The sequence below is a fragment of the Prionailurus viverrinus genome, chromosome A3 (assembly GCF_022837055.1).
Source record: "Prionailurus viverrinus isolate Anna chromosome A3, UM_Priviv_1.0, whole genome shotgun sequence".
In the NCBI taxonomy this organism is placed as follows: Eukaryota; Metazoa; Chordata; class Mammalia; order Carnivora; family Felidae; genus Prionailurus; species Prionailurus viverrinus.
Genome location: NC_062563.1, coordinates 34,613,796 through 34,630,296, shown reverse-complemented (window position 1 = coordinate 34,630,296; position 16,501 = coordinate 34,613,796). Strand labels below are relative to the sequence as shown.

Genomic DNA, 16,501 nt, shown 5'->3' with positions numbered 1-16,501 from the left:
CAAGGAGTGCCTGGGTGGCTCAGTTGGTTAAGCAACTGACTGTTGATTTTGGCTCAGGTTATGATCTCACGGTTTGTGTGAGTCCTGCATCGTGCTCTGTGTTGATGGTGTAGAGCTTGCTTGGGATTCTCTCTCTCCCTCTCTCTCTGCCCCTCCCCAACACACTCTCTCTCCCTCCATCTCTCAAAACAAATAAATAAACTTAAAAAAAAAAGAAAAAGATTTCAGGCATGATCAAGTTTAGAGTTTTTTAAGAAGATCATTCTTATGCAGGTGGGCATGTATATAGTTGGAGAGCAAATAAAGGGTTCAAGGAAAGTAGGTAGAAGGTGCCTACAGATGAGAAGGGTCAAGAATTTGAACAACATAGCAGGAGGAAGAGGGAGACAAGAAAGAGATGTGAGAGCTAGTTAGGAAATTTGGAGAGCCTGCAAGTTATTTGGATGGTAGGCAAGCATCTGGTGTGGATGAAGGTAGGAAAATTTCTAGGGAAACCCAGGTCATATCCTCAAAATGAGTGAACTAGATTCTCTATGACATTCATAGCTGCAGAGGTTCCCTGAAAAATCTAAAATAACAGCCATTCAAGGCTGATGTTCAGTTACAGAGCATATTTTTGGAAAGCTCATTATTCTGTAATTTCAAGATGCAATCATTTAACATACAGGCATCCTCGATTAAACATTTTTTTCATATGTGAATTAGTGTTTAAAATACCAATGGGCACAACCAGTTTGGTAAAGTGCCATTATCTATCAAAGCTGAACATATGAAGATCTGTGATCAGCAATACCTATCTCACAGAAAGGCAAGTTTGTAACAACACTGTTTGTAATAGCCTTAAGCCAGAAACTGAATGTCCATCAACTGTAGAATAGATTAGGGTATACTATAATTATGGTATACTATTTAGGAAAGAGAATGAACTAAGCTATAACCATATGTAAAAATTATAGTAGGATTTCATATATCTAATTTGAATAATAGAAGTCAGACCAGGAAGAAGACATGTTTCCAGATTCCATTTAAAGATTTTAAAGATAGGTAAAACTCATCTGTAAAGCTGGAGGTCAAAATAGGGGTGTGTTAGTACAATAGACACTGGGATGTTCATGATGCCATTTCTTGATCTGGGTGCTATTTACCTGGGCGTGTTCTCTTTTCAAAAATCTTTCAAGGGGCGCCTGGGTGGCTCAGTTGGTTAAGCGACTGACTGCAGCTCAGGTCATGTTCTCATGGTTCGTGAGTTCGAGCCCCACGTTGGGCTCTGTGCAGACAGCTCAGAGCCTGAAGCCTGCTTCAGATTCTGTGCCTCCCTCTCTCTCTGACCCTCCTCCCCGCTCACACTCTGTCTCTCCCTCTCAAAAATAAATAAATATTTAAAAAATATTTTAAAAAATCTTTCAAGTTATACAGTTATAATTGGTGCTGTTTTCTGTGTATATTATATTTCAATCAAAAGCTAAAAAAAAACAACGGGTGGCTCAGTCAGTTAAGCGTCTGACTCTTGACTTTGGCTCAGGTTCATGGGTTCGAGCCCTGTGTCAGGCTCTGTGCTGACAATGCAGAGCCTGCTTGGTTCTATCTCTCTTTCTCTGCCTCTCCCCTGCCTATGGGCACACGCACCCTCCCTCTCCCTCTCTCGAAATGAATAAACAAACTTAAAAAAAAAATTAAAAAACAATTTGGCTGAGTTCCTGCTAATAGCATGGCTAACCAAGAAAAACAAATTTGTTTATTTTGTTTTTCCTATTTATAAATGCTTAAGAGAATTTAGTGTGTGCAGAATTAAGGATTGAAAGCAAAGGCATCTGCCAATCCTTGCACAGAGAAATGAACACAGAATTTCCCCTGCACAGCTCTGCCATTAGCCATCTCATTCTTTTTTTTTTAATGTTTATTTATTTTGAGAAAGAGAGAGACAGAGTGTGAGTGGGTGAGGTGTAGAGGGAGAGGGAGTCATAGAATCTGAAGCTAGCTCCAGGCTCCAAGCTGTCAGCACAGAGCCCCAGCGTGGCTCATACTCACAGACCATGAGATCATGACCTGAGCCAAAGTCGGACGCTCAACTGACTGAGCCACCCAGGCACCCCAGCCATCTCATTCTTATAACCCACTGAATCCTTACTGTTTGCACCCACTGCATTTTAACACACTGGAGCAATGCCTGGGTTGGAGTTTGCCAAACTAGGTAGTGGTTCAACAATATGTCCACTGAGGGGGCTTATCAGAATGTCCAACTATTGGGGCACCTGGGTGGCGCAGTCGGTTAAGCGTCCGACTTCAGCTCAGGTCACGATCTCACAGTCCGTGAGTTCGAGCCCCGTGTCAGGCTCTGGGCTGATGGCTCAGAGCCTGGAGCCTGCTTCTGATTCTGTGTCTCCCTCTCTCTCTGCCCCTCCCCCATTCATGCTCTGTCTCTCTCTGTCTCAAAAATAAATAAACGTTAAAAAAAAATTTAAAAAAAAAAAAAGAATGTCCAACTATTTAGGACTGAATATCAGAGCCTGGATCTTTAATCCTGTTTCTCAGGGTGATAGGTTATGTCACTGATGTATTGCATTGGACAAAGACTGAAGATAAGACTTGGGGAGGTAATGGAGGGTGTGAGCTTCCAGGGACACAGCCATGGAAAGGGACCAGAACCCAGAGGGAAGACATGGTGTCTTTGCACACTGAGATTCCTCTTCACTAATCATGAATCAGATTTCATTCCTTGTTGAGTTTCTCTCAATGAAGAGTCATCTCCCAACAGTTACACACTGAATACCTGAGACCTGAAGGTAAACACTAGCATATGGGAATCCTGTGAACCCCAGCCGTTGGCTTAGAGTAATGTGTTTTACTACCTTCAGAATGCTGTTTAGACCGTAGAACTGCAGGAGGTAGTATGCACAACTAGAAGTCTCTTTCTGTGTAGCCCTCACCTCAAAGAAAAACAGAAGGGCTAGAATTGGGCAGGTAGAAAACAATTATTTCGTCTTCAAGCTACTTGACCAATGGAAGAATTTTCATTGATCCGATAAATTGGTTAGTATGCTCAAAACATTATTTTGGGGGCTGATATAAACAATCTGTCTTTCACAGTTCATGTTAACCTTACCAGTTAGATCTTCAAAGAAATGCACTAAATGGTACTGAAAAAAGCTTGAGAGTTCAGATCATCTTTACTCCCAGATGCTGACATCTGTGTCCTTTGTCACTGAGAAAGTAAAGGCAATCAGAAAATGTCTTCAATTCTCTCCACAGCATGTACCCTTTACTAGCATCCTAACCAACATGCTCTACTTTTTCTTCTCTTATTGATTAAATGTCCTTGCTCGTGTCTAAGCCTAGCCACTCTATTTCTGAACTAGGACAGGGTTAGCACACTTTTTAAATAAAGAACCAGATAGTAAATATTTAAGGCTTTGTGGTCTGTATGGTCTATGTCATAACCACTCAAATTTGTCTCGCAAAAGCAGCCATAGACAATATGTGAACAAATGGAGGTTGCAGTGTTCCAATAAAACTTTATATAAACAGGTGGTAGACCAGACATGCCCCCAGGGTATAGTTTAGTGAGATCTGCATTAGATCCTACTGCTTCTACTCAAGGACTTGCTCCAGCAATTCTCCTTATCTCCTAAATTGGCACCTTGTTTTCTCTCTATGGGACCATTCCAATTAGCATATATGTACATTGTTACTTCTCTCATCTGAAAAATCATCTCTGGACCTCACTTCTCATTTCTCTGCTGTCTTTCACATCAAAACTTCTCAAAAGAGCTTTTGGCTTCTTTTTTTTTCTCTTTACCAATATTCCCCAGAGCCCACTTCAATAGGCTTTTGACTACACCACTCCACCAAAGTTACTCTAATCAAGGACATGGATGACCTCCACGTCACTAAATGCAATGGTCAATTCTTGGTTTTCATCTTGGGCAGCATTTGACCTTGTTGTTGATACTTTATTCTCCCTGAAACATTTTCTTCCCCTGGCTTCTGACAACACACACCACCTTATTGCCTCCTCACTGGCTACTCCTTCTCAGCTTCTTTTTCTGATTCTTTCTTAGCACAGTTTCTTCATGTTGGAGTATCAATGACTCAGGCTTTGGGCATCCTCTCTATCTATAGTCACTTCCTGGCTGATCTCATCCAGTCTCATTAAATATTATCTATAACTTGATGACTTCCAAATTGATGTATTAGATTTGGCACTTAACTCTAGGCTTGTGTATCCAACTCAACATATCCACTTAGGTGTCTAATAATTATCTCAATCTGAACATAATCAAAACTGAACCCTTGCTATATACCCCCAAATGTATGCTCTACTTTAAATTTTCCCTATGACATAAGTGGTTATTTCCATCCTTCCTGTCTCTTGGGCCAAAACTCTAACGTCATCCTTGATTCTTCTTTTCTTACATGCAACATACAATTTATAAGCTTATGTTCTCAATTTTTCTCCATATATATATATATATATATACATACATACAGACTTCCTTCATATATATATATATATATATATATATACCCCTTCTCATCTTTTACACAGCTCCACTTTAGTCTAAGTCACTAACAACTCACCGCAAATATTTTAGTAGTTTCTTCACTGGTCTTCCCTGCTTCCATTATAGCCTTTCCCCATATGGTCCATTATTGACTAAAAGGTTAAGTCAGGTCATGTTCATCCTCTGCTCAAAACCCTCCAATGGCTTCCATCTTCCTCACGATAAAAGCTAAAGTCATTCAGAAGCCCACATTATAACACAAGGAATGAACTTGTTTCCTTAGTTGGTTTTCTTTGCTGATACCTCCAACTCTGCCACAAGTCATGTAGCTGTGAGTGGAGAACTATTAGAAGTTAATGGTAGAAGAGTCAAAAGGATGGGTGGTGATATTCACTTCCACCCTGTGGTTCCAAGGAGTGGTCAGGACATCCCAGGGAAGGTGGGGGCGGGGTACTGAAGTACAGGAGTTTCTGAGGATAGCAAATGTGGATGTGGCCATTGGTCCTTACAGGAGTAGGAGATTCAGGGAGAAGTATTTGACCCAGAGGACAAACATGAAACCACCTATCCCTGGCATTAAAGGGAAGTGCCCCTCCAGGGAGCAGGGAAAGCTGATCTTTAGAGTACAGAGTGGTTGGCAAATCAAACTGCATAACAAAAAGTATGACTGAGATATGCAGGAGACACCATGTTTTTAGTCCAACTGTGGAGAAAAAAAGAAAGACAGTGTTCACCCCACTTTTTTAAAAGAGTCACTTGTCTTAAAGAATAAATAAAAAGTTCAAATTCAGGTAATTTATGTAAGAAAGAAAGCATGCAAATCTGGAATAATATATTTAGGAAAGTTCAAGTCCTACTTCTAATTATTTTTTTAAATTGATCCAAGAGATTTCTCAGAAATCTATGATATTGCTGTAACTGAGCAACTTCCTTCAAATTTTTTTGCCTTCTCTGTGCACCCCATAAAGAAATAGCTTCCTTCTCCCACCCTCATACCCTCTCCTCCTACTTTATTCTTCTACACAGATCTCCATCTGACCTACAATATGTTTATTTCATAACTGTGATTTATCTGTTTATTTCTCCCAGAATGTTGGCTCTGAGCATTCTAGAATGCTGTATCCATAACACTGGAATTGTGGTTGGCACGGAGAAGGCAACTGACAAATATGTGTTGAATGAATGGATGAGCCAGAATCTCTTTGTAAATAATTTCTTCTGGAGCTATTTGAGTTTCAAAGAAGCTCCGGTTTCTGTCAGACATTCTACATAATGAGAGAGGCTGTCTCCTTTGGTGTTGACACTACACAAAGCATCATGTACATTGGCCCCAGAGATTAAATAAAAGGTGTGATGTTATGAGACAATTCTGACAATTAGAAGGGGGGAAAGTAAATTTTCAGAGTAAAATGGTGTTTGCAAATCTTAACATTCCAGCGAGCAATTTCAGTGGGGAAAAAAATACCCTAAAGGGAAGGCAAGGGAGGCAAAACATTCTGTAGCCTCATTAATTATACCAGGAACATCAAGTTGCTGCTGGAAAAAATGTCTACAGATGCAGTCCTGATGGAGAATATTACAGTGTTCAGAAATCAAAATCCCTAAAGAAAATTAGTGGGAAGGAATGCACAGAGAGAAGGAAATTGAATATGTTTTAAACCTAACTGCACAAAGGTTTAATACAGTATAAGATATGTAGATTGACTTGTAATATAAAATCTATATTCATTCTTAGTAAAAGCCTCCCTGAAAGTCACTGCCATTTTTTGAATGTTTTTGAGAGCTCATGAATCTCGTGAATTGGTTATTTTTTAAAGTGAATATGGTTGTATTTAAGGAACAATATTTTGAAAATATTTTTCAGGTAGTTAATATTTAATTATCTGTATTCATTCATCCAACCATCCAACCAACCATCCGTCTACATTCTGAGAAATGAAGTATATACAACTCACAGATTACCAGCAGTATACCAGAATAAGAACTCATGGTAGGCAAATTAATGCTGTCATGCAGTGTTTCACAGAACTGAAGTCTCTCCAAATGTCTAAGTTATACTACAGAAGCAAATGGGTGACTTGGTTCTTAAAGAGAGAAAATAGATTAGGTCTGTAACACGGTTTTGGAGAGTAGTTTCTAAAAACCTCAGACTGTTAAAAGTGGTTGGCACTTCATTCATTCCATTATAAGAGATGAAGTCATTGTTTTTGTAAATGTTGGAAATAAGCCTCTACCATGATCACTAAAGAATAGAGGTCAGGCCATTACTTCTGGTGTAATTCAGGGAACTGTCAGACCACTGAGGGTTAAACATTTATAAATCACAATGATGACTGGCTTGACAGAACCTCATAGTTGTGGCCCTTGACATGAGAGGTTCTGTAAGAGCACAGATATGACATACAAACTTAAAAGTATTTTTTGACTCATAATCTTAAGTCTTGAAGGAAATGTATGAAGGGTAAGGATCATCGCTAGTATCCTATAAACTATATACATGAAAAAAGAAAGTTCTTTCAATATTTTCATTTTAGCGCTCTTTTCATGGCAACTGGACTATTCGAGAGAAAGCATCAAAGTTGAGTCCAGGGTTCCCAGAAATTCACAGCTTCCTGTTTGATAGAGCTTGCTTATATTATAGTTGTTTCTGTATGTGTCTGAAAGGCCTGCTATGTTAGTGAATTAGCAACTCCTTAATGGAGAGGCCCTTTCTAATTTACCATTCTAGTGCATAACTGAATAATTGTTATTTATTGATATTATTTGAAATTTTTATTTTAAAATAATTTCCTTCCTTAATTGAGCAGCTACCATGTGCATGGTGGTGAGCTAGGTGCTACTCAGCATAAAAGAGGTTAAAAAGGTGCTAAGGATGGTTGGAAAAGAGATGGGGCTGGAAGTGACATGGGATGAGGCTAAGAGAGAATGAGTTGGGATAAGGTGTTTAGGTAAAATAAAAAGTTGTTTCACCTGTATTTTCTTCTGCAAAGAAATTATATCAAATGCCTCATTCCTAATGAAAAATCTCCATAATTCTTAGTAGATGCCATTATTTGGAAGTGTTTGAATTACACCTCCACTTGGCAGCTGAATTATTTTTAGAGGTAATTTTAACACATGTTAAATATGACAAAAACCCAGTCTTTTGCAGGCATCAGTACAATATCGTAAGGGTTCAGAGTGAGGTGACAAGCATCAGAAGTTTCTATCCACCATACCTTGGCCACTTCCTCTTGGAAAGCCACGAGATTCAAATGGGAGATGTTAACTAAGTCAGGCCCGTACACCACCGTTATCATGCGATGCTCCAAGCGTCCGATGTTCCCCACATCCAAAAGTTCACGTAATTTGGGGTCCTGGATAATAAACGTTGAAAAAAGTTAGTCTATAGCTAGAGATTCCAACATGGTAGCATAGTTCCAAAAGTGTTACACCTACAATGTCTTCAAAACAAAACTGCCTTTTATTAGTACTAGAAAATGGTAGGATTGAAGTCCCTAAGCCCATGATGGACTAGAGAGGTGAAGTAACTTGCCAAAAGTTTGTGGAAAGAGAATTTCTGACTCAAGACTTATGGTGTTCATGTCATTATATGAAGAGAAATGAATCAGAGAAAGACAAACACTGTATGATATTACTCACATGCATAATCTAAAAAAAAGCAGAATTCATATAAACAGAGAATAGAGTGGTAGCTACCAGAGGCAAGGGTATGTGGAAAATGGAGAGATTTTGTTTAAAGAGTACAAACTTCCAGATTCAAGGTGTAGATGTTTTAAGGACCTAATGTATAGCATGGTGATTATAGGTAATAATATTGCTGGAAAGATGCTAATAGAGTAGATCTCAAGTGTTCTCACCAGAAAAAAAGAATGGTAATTATGTGATATGATGGAGGTGTTTGCTAACTTTATGGTGACAATCATATTGCAATATATACTTGTACCAAATCATCATGTTGTACATCTTAAGCTTACACAATGTTACCTGGTAATTATATCTCAATAAACCTGAAAAAAGAAAAAGACTTATGGTCCTTGGTCAATGGCTCTTTCTCATACATCATTTAGTAGCAGCATATTTTTATGTGCCATAATTCTCCCTTAATTTCCTCCAATCATCCCATGACTCAAATATTGAAATACAAAATCTCATCTCTCTCTTCAGTTCATGACACATTAAGACGAAGAAGATGATTCTTATGGAATCAAAACATGATAATGCTGTCTTGAGTTGAGGCAGAAACATGGCTGAGAATCACAGTTGTGGACCCTCTCCAACACTGAGTTCATTGTAAAGAAATAGGCTGTTAGCAAGATGGTGGCACCTGCCATGAATATGTTCATTTCAATTCTATCCTCAGAATGTACTGGGATTTGGACATAGAGAACTTTTGCTGTCTTTTCAGAGCAAGTTTGATTCTCTGGGGCACCGTAAGTGTGGATCCCTTGGCAATCTAGTCATGATGGGAAATGGAGGTTTCTAAAACCTCCTGTATTCAGAGTAAGACCTAAAATAAAACTCATTCATCTTGGCTGAATTTATTTTCCTCTCATATGAAATGAGAGATCCAGGCAGAAAATTAATCAAACCAATCACTTAGCAAATCTGCAGCCAGCTTCAAAGCAAGGAATAAAATTGTATTCTTATTTATTTAGCAAAATGCTGGACCAACAAGGCCTGGTTATTCTGAACTCTTTTCTAAGGTTTTAATTTATAGCATCCTTACAAAGAAAAAATGGACTTAAAAAAAAAGAAAGAAAATAAAATCTTTCCAGCTAAATAATTTGATTTGGTGCCATTAATTATGTCTTAAAAGGTATTAAATGTTTCTCCTCTGTTTGGCTGTGTAAAAAGGAACATTTTCAGGTAAGTTATGAAGAGAGAAAAATCCATTTCAAAGATGTGCCTAATATAATTAAAACCTCAACTCCACTAACAAGTTGAGAACTTATCAAGTACATCAGGCCTCCGAGAAAGATCAAATGCTATTACAAGAACATCAGTTTGCATGGCCTAGAAAAGGAGAAAACTAGAGTAAGGATTTTATTAAGTAAACAATAGCAAAAAAAGAAATTTTTAGCATTCTGGCATTAATGAAAGATTGAAGGAAAATTGTCAGGAAGAATGGACTTTTTTGTGAAGGCTAATATAGAATGATTCTAGCTATTCTGTGAAATGAATTACATCATGATTTTTGAAAATTTTTATTTATTTTTTTAATTCAAGTGTAATTAACATACAGTGTTATATTAGTTTTGGGTGTACAATATAATGAAGAAACAATTCTGTACATTTCTCAGTGCTCATCACGATAAATGTATTTTTTGTCTTATGCACCTTTTTCACCCATACCTTGACTACCTCCCCTCTGGCTACCACCAGTTCATTCTCTGATTTAAGAGTCTGTTTTGTTTGTTTGTCACTTTTTTTGCTCTGTTCATTTGCATCATAGTTTTTGAAAACTGCTTAGGCAAAGTTAGAAAAGAAAATGATCAGTCCTTTTAATTTTGTGTGTGTGTACTTGGAAGAGAAAGATAATTCTCAGAAACCATCTGAAACTTGTAATTATAAATCACAAGTTTTGAATCAATGAATACAGAATCTATCTGCGATATTGTGATTTATATGAAAAATAGATTTGGTCATTCAGATGATGAAAATATATTTCTCATAAGTATTTTGTCCTAGTCTGAGGGTCCTGGCTCACAGTCCCTAAAACCCAAGCATTTTCTGTTCAGTCTGCACTACTTTACCACTTGATTCTCATGTCCTTTTGCTCATTTATTAAATAGTAACTGATCAAAGAGTGCCACCTCTGAGAACTATAGAGACAAGAAGTGGGGATCAGGATGTTCACCTGAGTTGTCCTTGAGCTATAGGAATACAAGGCAAGTAGAGAGCACCCAGCAGAGGTGCCAGAATAGAAGATAATTCTGGAGGGGTGCGTGGTGACTCATTGTTATGCATCTAGCTCTTGATCTCAGCTCATGTCATGATCACATGGTTTGTAAGATGGAGCCCCACATCAGGCTCCATGCTGACAGCATGGAGCCCGCTTGGGATTCTCTCTTCCCCTTACCTGCTTGTGCTCTCTCTCTCTCAAAATAAATAAATTAAACTTAAAAGAAAACAAACTTGTTAAAAAAAAGAAAATAATTCTGGAAAAGGACAATATTGTTAGGTACAGTCAACAATAATTTATAAGATGATCCACTCTTTGTGGTGTCTCTGTAAAAGTTATCTCACTAATGGCTATTAATATATAATTTAAAAAATAATTGACATTTATGTAATTAAAAATGTGGAATAAAGTATTTGGAGGTAATGTCTGGATTTAGGAGGATGAGAAAGGCTAGCAAAATGAAGATGTTATGACTGAATCTGAGAAGAAGATATCTGAGAAACCATCCTATAAGTCTCTCTACATCTGATATGGTTGTACAATAAATAATAAAGAGTATTGAACATGAACTGCAGGCACAGTAATATATGAGAAATAGTCCTTCAATATTTAAAATTATGTAATCTGGAAGTAAAGAGAAATTGTTTAAAGTATATATATAATAAGCAAGGTTCTTACTGATGTCCTTTTTGGTGATGGAGTATACCAATTTTTAAACTATATTTTACTGTGTGTGCTACCATTAATAATTTTATTTGTCTTTACAACTATGTCTTTCTTTTATCAGCATCAAACTTGGGTTATGTTAGAATCCTCTCCCTTAAGAAATGACTTTACTTTTCTTTTTACCTATACTCTGAGTTTTCTCAATTTGAACACAATATCCCAAGCTGACATGGTAGTTTCAAACCTCGGTTTCATTATTGAGCATGTTGACATCTGAGGGATATACTGAATAAGATATTTGTCCTTTCAAGTACCAAAAATTGCCCTCAGCTGTTTACAGCAGAAGAGACCCTCAGAGAATTATCTGGAAGGGGGATTTATCTGGAAGGATAAACAGCAAAGTGCTATTTGGAAAACTTTACAGGTAGAAAAAGTTTAATGGAAATAGATGTCCAAAAAATGGCTGCTTCTGGGGTACATCAGTCTCAGGTCTGGGAATATGAGTGGCTGCATTTCAAAAATGAATGAATAAAATTAAAACAGGAATAATAATAAATGCCTACAGACAATTTGCATGAAAAACACCCCCTTGTAAAAACCTATTCTACAAAGGATTTTATGCCTGAGGTTTTTCTTATTGATTGAACCTCCTGACCAGTTTTCAGAGAAGTACTTAGCTACTCAGGTTACTACCAGACTGAAACATATTTCTGGACCCCTGCAGTTGATACACATTACTTGAAATTTTTATAAAGAAAACAAGCTATCTTTACAATTCTGTAAACCAGTTCATGGTCTCTGTTGAAGCATACTAAAGAATATAGCTCACAAAAAAATAAGAGGAGCGATGAACTTGGAATTTCATATTTTCACTAAGTTGTCACTCAAGGACTGCTTTCTGCAGAGAATATCCTAGATATGTCTCCACAGTTCGAATTAACCAGAACAGCTAAGAATCCTGGCAGCTATAATTTAACTGCACTGTGAAAGGTAAGTCTTAGATCACTTCCATTTCCCTAAGAGTTACAAAATGGAGACTGTCTCACTGAATAAGTTCACTTTCTTTCAATCGTTAAGATTCATGATTAAATTACTTCATGTCTGTCGCAAAGAAAGTCGCTCAACTTAATAATTCTCCTTCCAGGTAATAGACCACTGAAGAAAGTAAAGCCCATTCTATATCTGAGACACAAGGACTCCATTACAGCACGTGTTAGTGTAATTATATCTTTAAAATTTTTAAAATTAATGGAAGGGATAAACATCAGCCACAGGATGATTTTTCAAAGAGGTAAATGCCAGTTTCAACTTTCATTCCTTAATATGACTTTTAAAGAAAAGCTGTCTTATTTGTATCTTTGATATCTACAAAATAAAATACCTTTTAAAGACCTGTACATTTCATTTTTGACACCAGAAACATTTTGGTACTGAAAATATACCTTACTCACCCCCATGAACTAGATCTTTATTGGATTTTAAGTTTATGGAGTAATCTGTATATTAGGCTAATTTTATTCTCGGTACTTAATGCAACATTTTCAACCTGAATTGCAGTTATATGGATATAACTGTAATCCATCATTTATATAAATGATCAGGGAAAAATCTTTCCCTTTACACTCAATACAATAGTCGAAAATAAACATGACAGATTCCTTGTTATACTCAAGTGACCTTAGTACAGCCAAGATTTGTAGGTATAAAGCTACCTCTTCTTTGAAAGCAGAGCAAACTCTTTTTTGTTCAAATTTTGTTGTAAAAGAAAGATATTAACTTATATCCAGGATGGTTCTTCATCGAGTTCCTGAATTTAACATTTGCCTCTCAAAAAAAAAAGACTAACAAATTCCCTTGGAATCAATACTTATCGTCACACCTTGCATTTTAAAAGTTTCTCTCTCCTAGATATTTGCAAATGACATATCCGATAAAGGGCTAGTATGCAAAATGTATAAAAACTTATAAAACTCAACATCCCCAAAATGAATAGTCCAATTAAAAATGGGCTGAAGACATGAATAGACATTTTTCCAAATAAGACATACAGATGGCCAACAGATCTATGAAAAGATGCTCAATATCACTCATCATCAGGGAAATGCAAATCAAAATTACAATGAGATATCACCTCACAACTGTCAGAATGGCTAAAGTCAACAACAAAAGGAACAACAGGTGTTGGTGAGGATGTGGAGAAAGGGGAATCCTTTTGCACTGCCAGTAGGATGCAAACTGGTGCAGCCACTCTGAGAAACAGTATGGAGTTTCCTCAAAAAGTTAAGAATAGAACTACTCTATGATCTGGCAATCGCACTACTTGGTATTTATCCAAAGAATAAAAAAATACTAATTCAAAGGGATACAGTCACCCCGATGTTTATAGCAGTATTATCTACAACAGCCAAAGTATGGAAACAGCCACTTGGCTGAAATGTCACTCAGCCATAGAAGAAGAATGAAATTTTGCCGTTTGCAATGACATGGATGGAGCTAGAAGCTATAATGCTAAGTGAAATAAGTCAGTCAGAAAAAGACAAATAGCATATGATTTCACTCATTTGTGAATTTAAGAAATAATACAAGAAAAAGGAGAAAAAAAAGAGAGGCAAATTAAGAAATAGGCATTGAACTAAAACAAACTGACGGTTGCCAGAAGGGAGGGATAGGTGGATGAACTAAACAGGTGATGGGGATTAAGGAGGACAGTTGTGATGAGCACCCTGTGATGTACGGAAGTGTTGAATCACTATATTTTACACCTGAAACTACTATTACATTGTGTGTTAACTAAATGGATTTTAAATAAAAAACTTAAATAAATAAAATAAAAGTTTCTCCCTCCTTTTAATGAACGTGATGAGGAATGTCATGCTCATTAGGATGTAGCTCAGGCAGCTGACACAGCCAGCAAGCCTTTTTAGATAAAACACTACCCACTTGCATGGACCACAACTCTGAAATACGGTGCTGCAAACATTCTCCTATGGAGGAGGAAGACTTGGAGGATGCGGTTTATGCTTTTCTTCATGCAAGTGAAAGATGAGGAGGGCTTGAATGTTTTTCAGCTATTCCTTTAGATGGAGGAAGCAAGAGAAGAGCAGACGTACTATGACAAAGAAAAGTGACTATGGGCAAATACTAGAAAGAAAAAAGAGCAGGTGGAGTACTGTCCTTCATATTTCACAGTGGTATTATCATAACAAGATCATTTACGTTTGTTTTGGACAGAGTAGTGATGAATGTATAAAGACATTCTCCACTCCACTCATGGGGAGCCTCAGTGTACAAGTGAATCTACTAATGGAAAAAAAATATAGTTGGCTTGCCTAGGCACCTCCATCCAAAATAAAATAGCTTGAAGATGCCAGGCATGAATTGTGCTAAAATTAACATGCTTTTCAAATCTAAAAAGAAAAAAATAGTTTGGAAAAATGTAAAGGCAGCCATCCTGTAAAATATTCCCCTTGAATATGGACGTATCCATGCAGCTAAAAATTTGGTCATCCTTGGGAATAGCCACAGAGAAAACAAAAATAAAATTCAAGGAGAATGTCCAAATAGCATTCTAGTGACGAATTAAAAAATTTAACTGTTTGATGTTTTTCTCCTTTTCTTACAAGCTCAGAGTGTAGTTTCATGTATTTTCAAAAGCTAGAAGGAAAAGAAAGAGAAAGAGGATGCTGGAGGCATTTCAGGTGGCTGACACTCAGAAGTAGCAGAAAAAAGGAATTAAAATAAAGTGCCTGGATTCCTGGGAACAAGTGAGTTAGTCCCAGAATGTGGAGATGTTCAACGGACATTATCCAAAGCTGGACCAATGTGTCTGTTTCGAGAAATTGCATTATCTAAGCTGGGTTGGATCATAGAATGTTTGGCTTGGATAACAGAATGTTTGTCTAATAGACAGACTTGGCTTGGCTAATAGAATGTTCATCTTGATGCTCCAGAAGCAGACCTGAGTCAAAGATCTGGGGGCAAGTAGGTTAATTTGGAGGTAATAACAAGAAAGGCAATGAGGAAGTGGGAAAGTAAGACAGGAACAGAGAGAGCCAATGAATGATGTGTTAATGACAGGTTTTACCACTTTGAACAACTGAGGCTCAATTCATCCAGGGTCACTCCAAGGGACCGTGAAGAACACACCTGAGAATGTTCCCCAAGGAGCCTGGAAACCGGAGCATTGATCTGTTCAATCTCATCTATCATTGGTGGGGGGTCTCTCCTGGGGGGCTCTCTCGCATTATGGCCAGAAATTCCGCATCCTCAGGACTATATGGGAACCCTGCAGGCCACCCCCATGGGCCAGTGGAGTACAAATGCCCTGAAAATGTCCGTTACAGTGTTGAAGTAATGACTAAGAAATAAGAAAATGTTACCCTGATACTGATGAATCTCCATGTATTCTATGGGATCTACTTTTGAAGAAATTTCCTCAGGGCAAATAGATAAATTCTTATCTATTCAATTCTCTAATAAAAATAATACAGGTAATGACACTAGGTTTTTAAAATTAGTAACTTAGTTATGTGTCAAGCAGCACTCTCACTGTTCTATATTGCCCCCTTTGTTTAATCAACAAATTAACACTGAGAAGTAACTATGTTGTTGTTGTTGTTTTTCCCCCTCAATTTGCAAATGAGAATTCTGAGGTTTAGAGGAGCAATTTGCCCAGTTTTATAAAATAGGGGGAAGGGAGATTTGACTCCAAGTACATCTGATTGTAAAGTCTAAGCTGCCTCCATATCATATTGTGCTAAAGGGGGTAGCCAATTGCATGGGGTTTCTATAAAAATAGTGCAAATAGTTCAACTAGCAGAATAAACTTAAATTTAAATGAATCAGCTTCTATTCAAATCATCTCCTGTAGTGATATTTTAGACAGCTCGTAAAAATACAAAATAAACCAAATGTGAAATTAAAATAGGAAAGAAACAGGGTCTAATGACACCACTTGTCTTCCTGGGGAAGAATGGAAGCTGAACGGCCAGATTTAATCATCATTTGGACCATCATCCTTACTGAAAGTAAAAGTGCATGAAATACATAGCAGGTTTTTTTTTTTTTTAAGTCACTGGGAAAAAGTAGTTAGCTTCTGCCTCCAGATCTAGTCAGTATTTGTCAAACTTCAAAATTCTAAAGTATAGAGAGCCTGTCACTCATGTTTCAAACTATCCCCCAGCTTTCTCTGACACATGCAAGCATTGAACCACTACGAAATTCATAGGTGCAGCCACTCTCACTCCGGTACATAAAGGTCCATAAGCCCCTGTGGGTCGTGCTGTGTGCGAACCAGGCACTTGGACGTCATTTTTCCTTCTTATCTAACCCTCTCACTGAGATGGTGAAATGCGTTTCCTTTTCCTTCAACTTTTGGGGAGGGAGTTGGTGCTTCTAGATAAGTCTTAATATCGCTGTGCCCAAATTT

General features: G+C 37.4%; 1 protein-coding gene across 6 annotated transcripts in view; it reads right to left on the bottom strand.

Annotated features, from left to right (window-relative positions):
- Positions 1-16,501, bottom strand: part of PLCB1 (phospholipase C beta 1) — a 708,066-nt gene that overhangs the window by 239,353 nt on the left and 452,212 nt on the right. For all 6 annotated transcript variants that reach the window (XM_047853458.1, XM_047853461.1, XM_047853460.1 and 3 more), the window contains exon 4: positions 7,721-7,858. In XM_047853458.1, the coding sequence (XP_047709414.1) occupies positions 7,721-7,858 (138 nt within the window). The remainder of the gene's footprint in view (positions 1-7,720; positions 7,859-16,501) is intronic.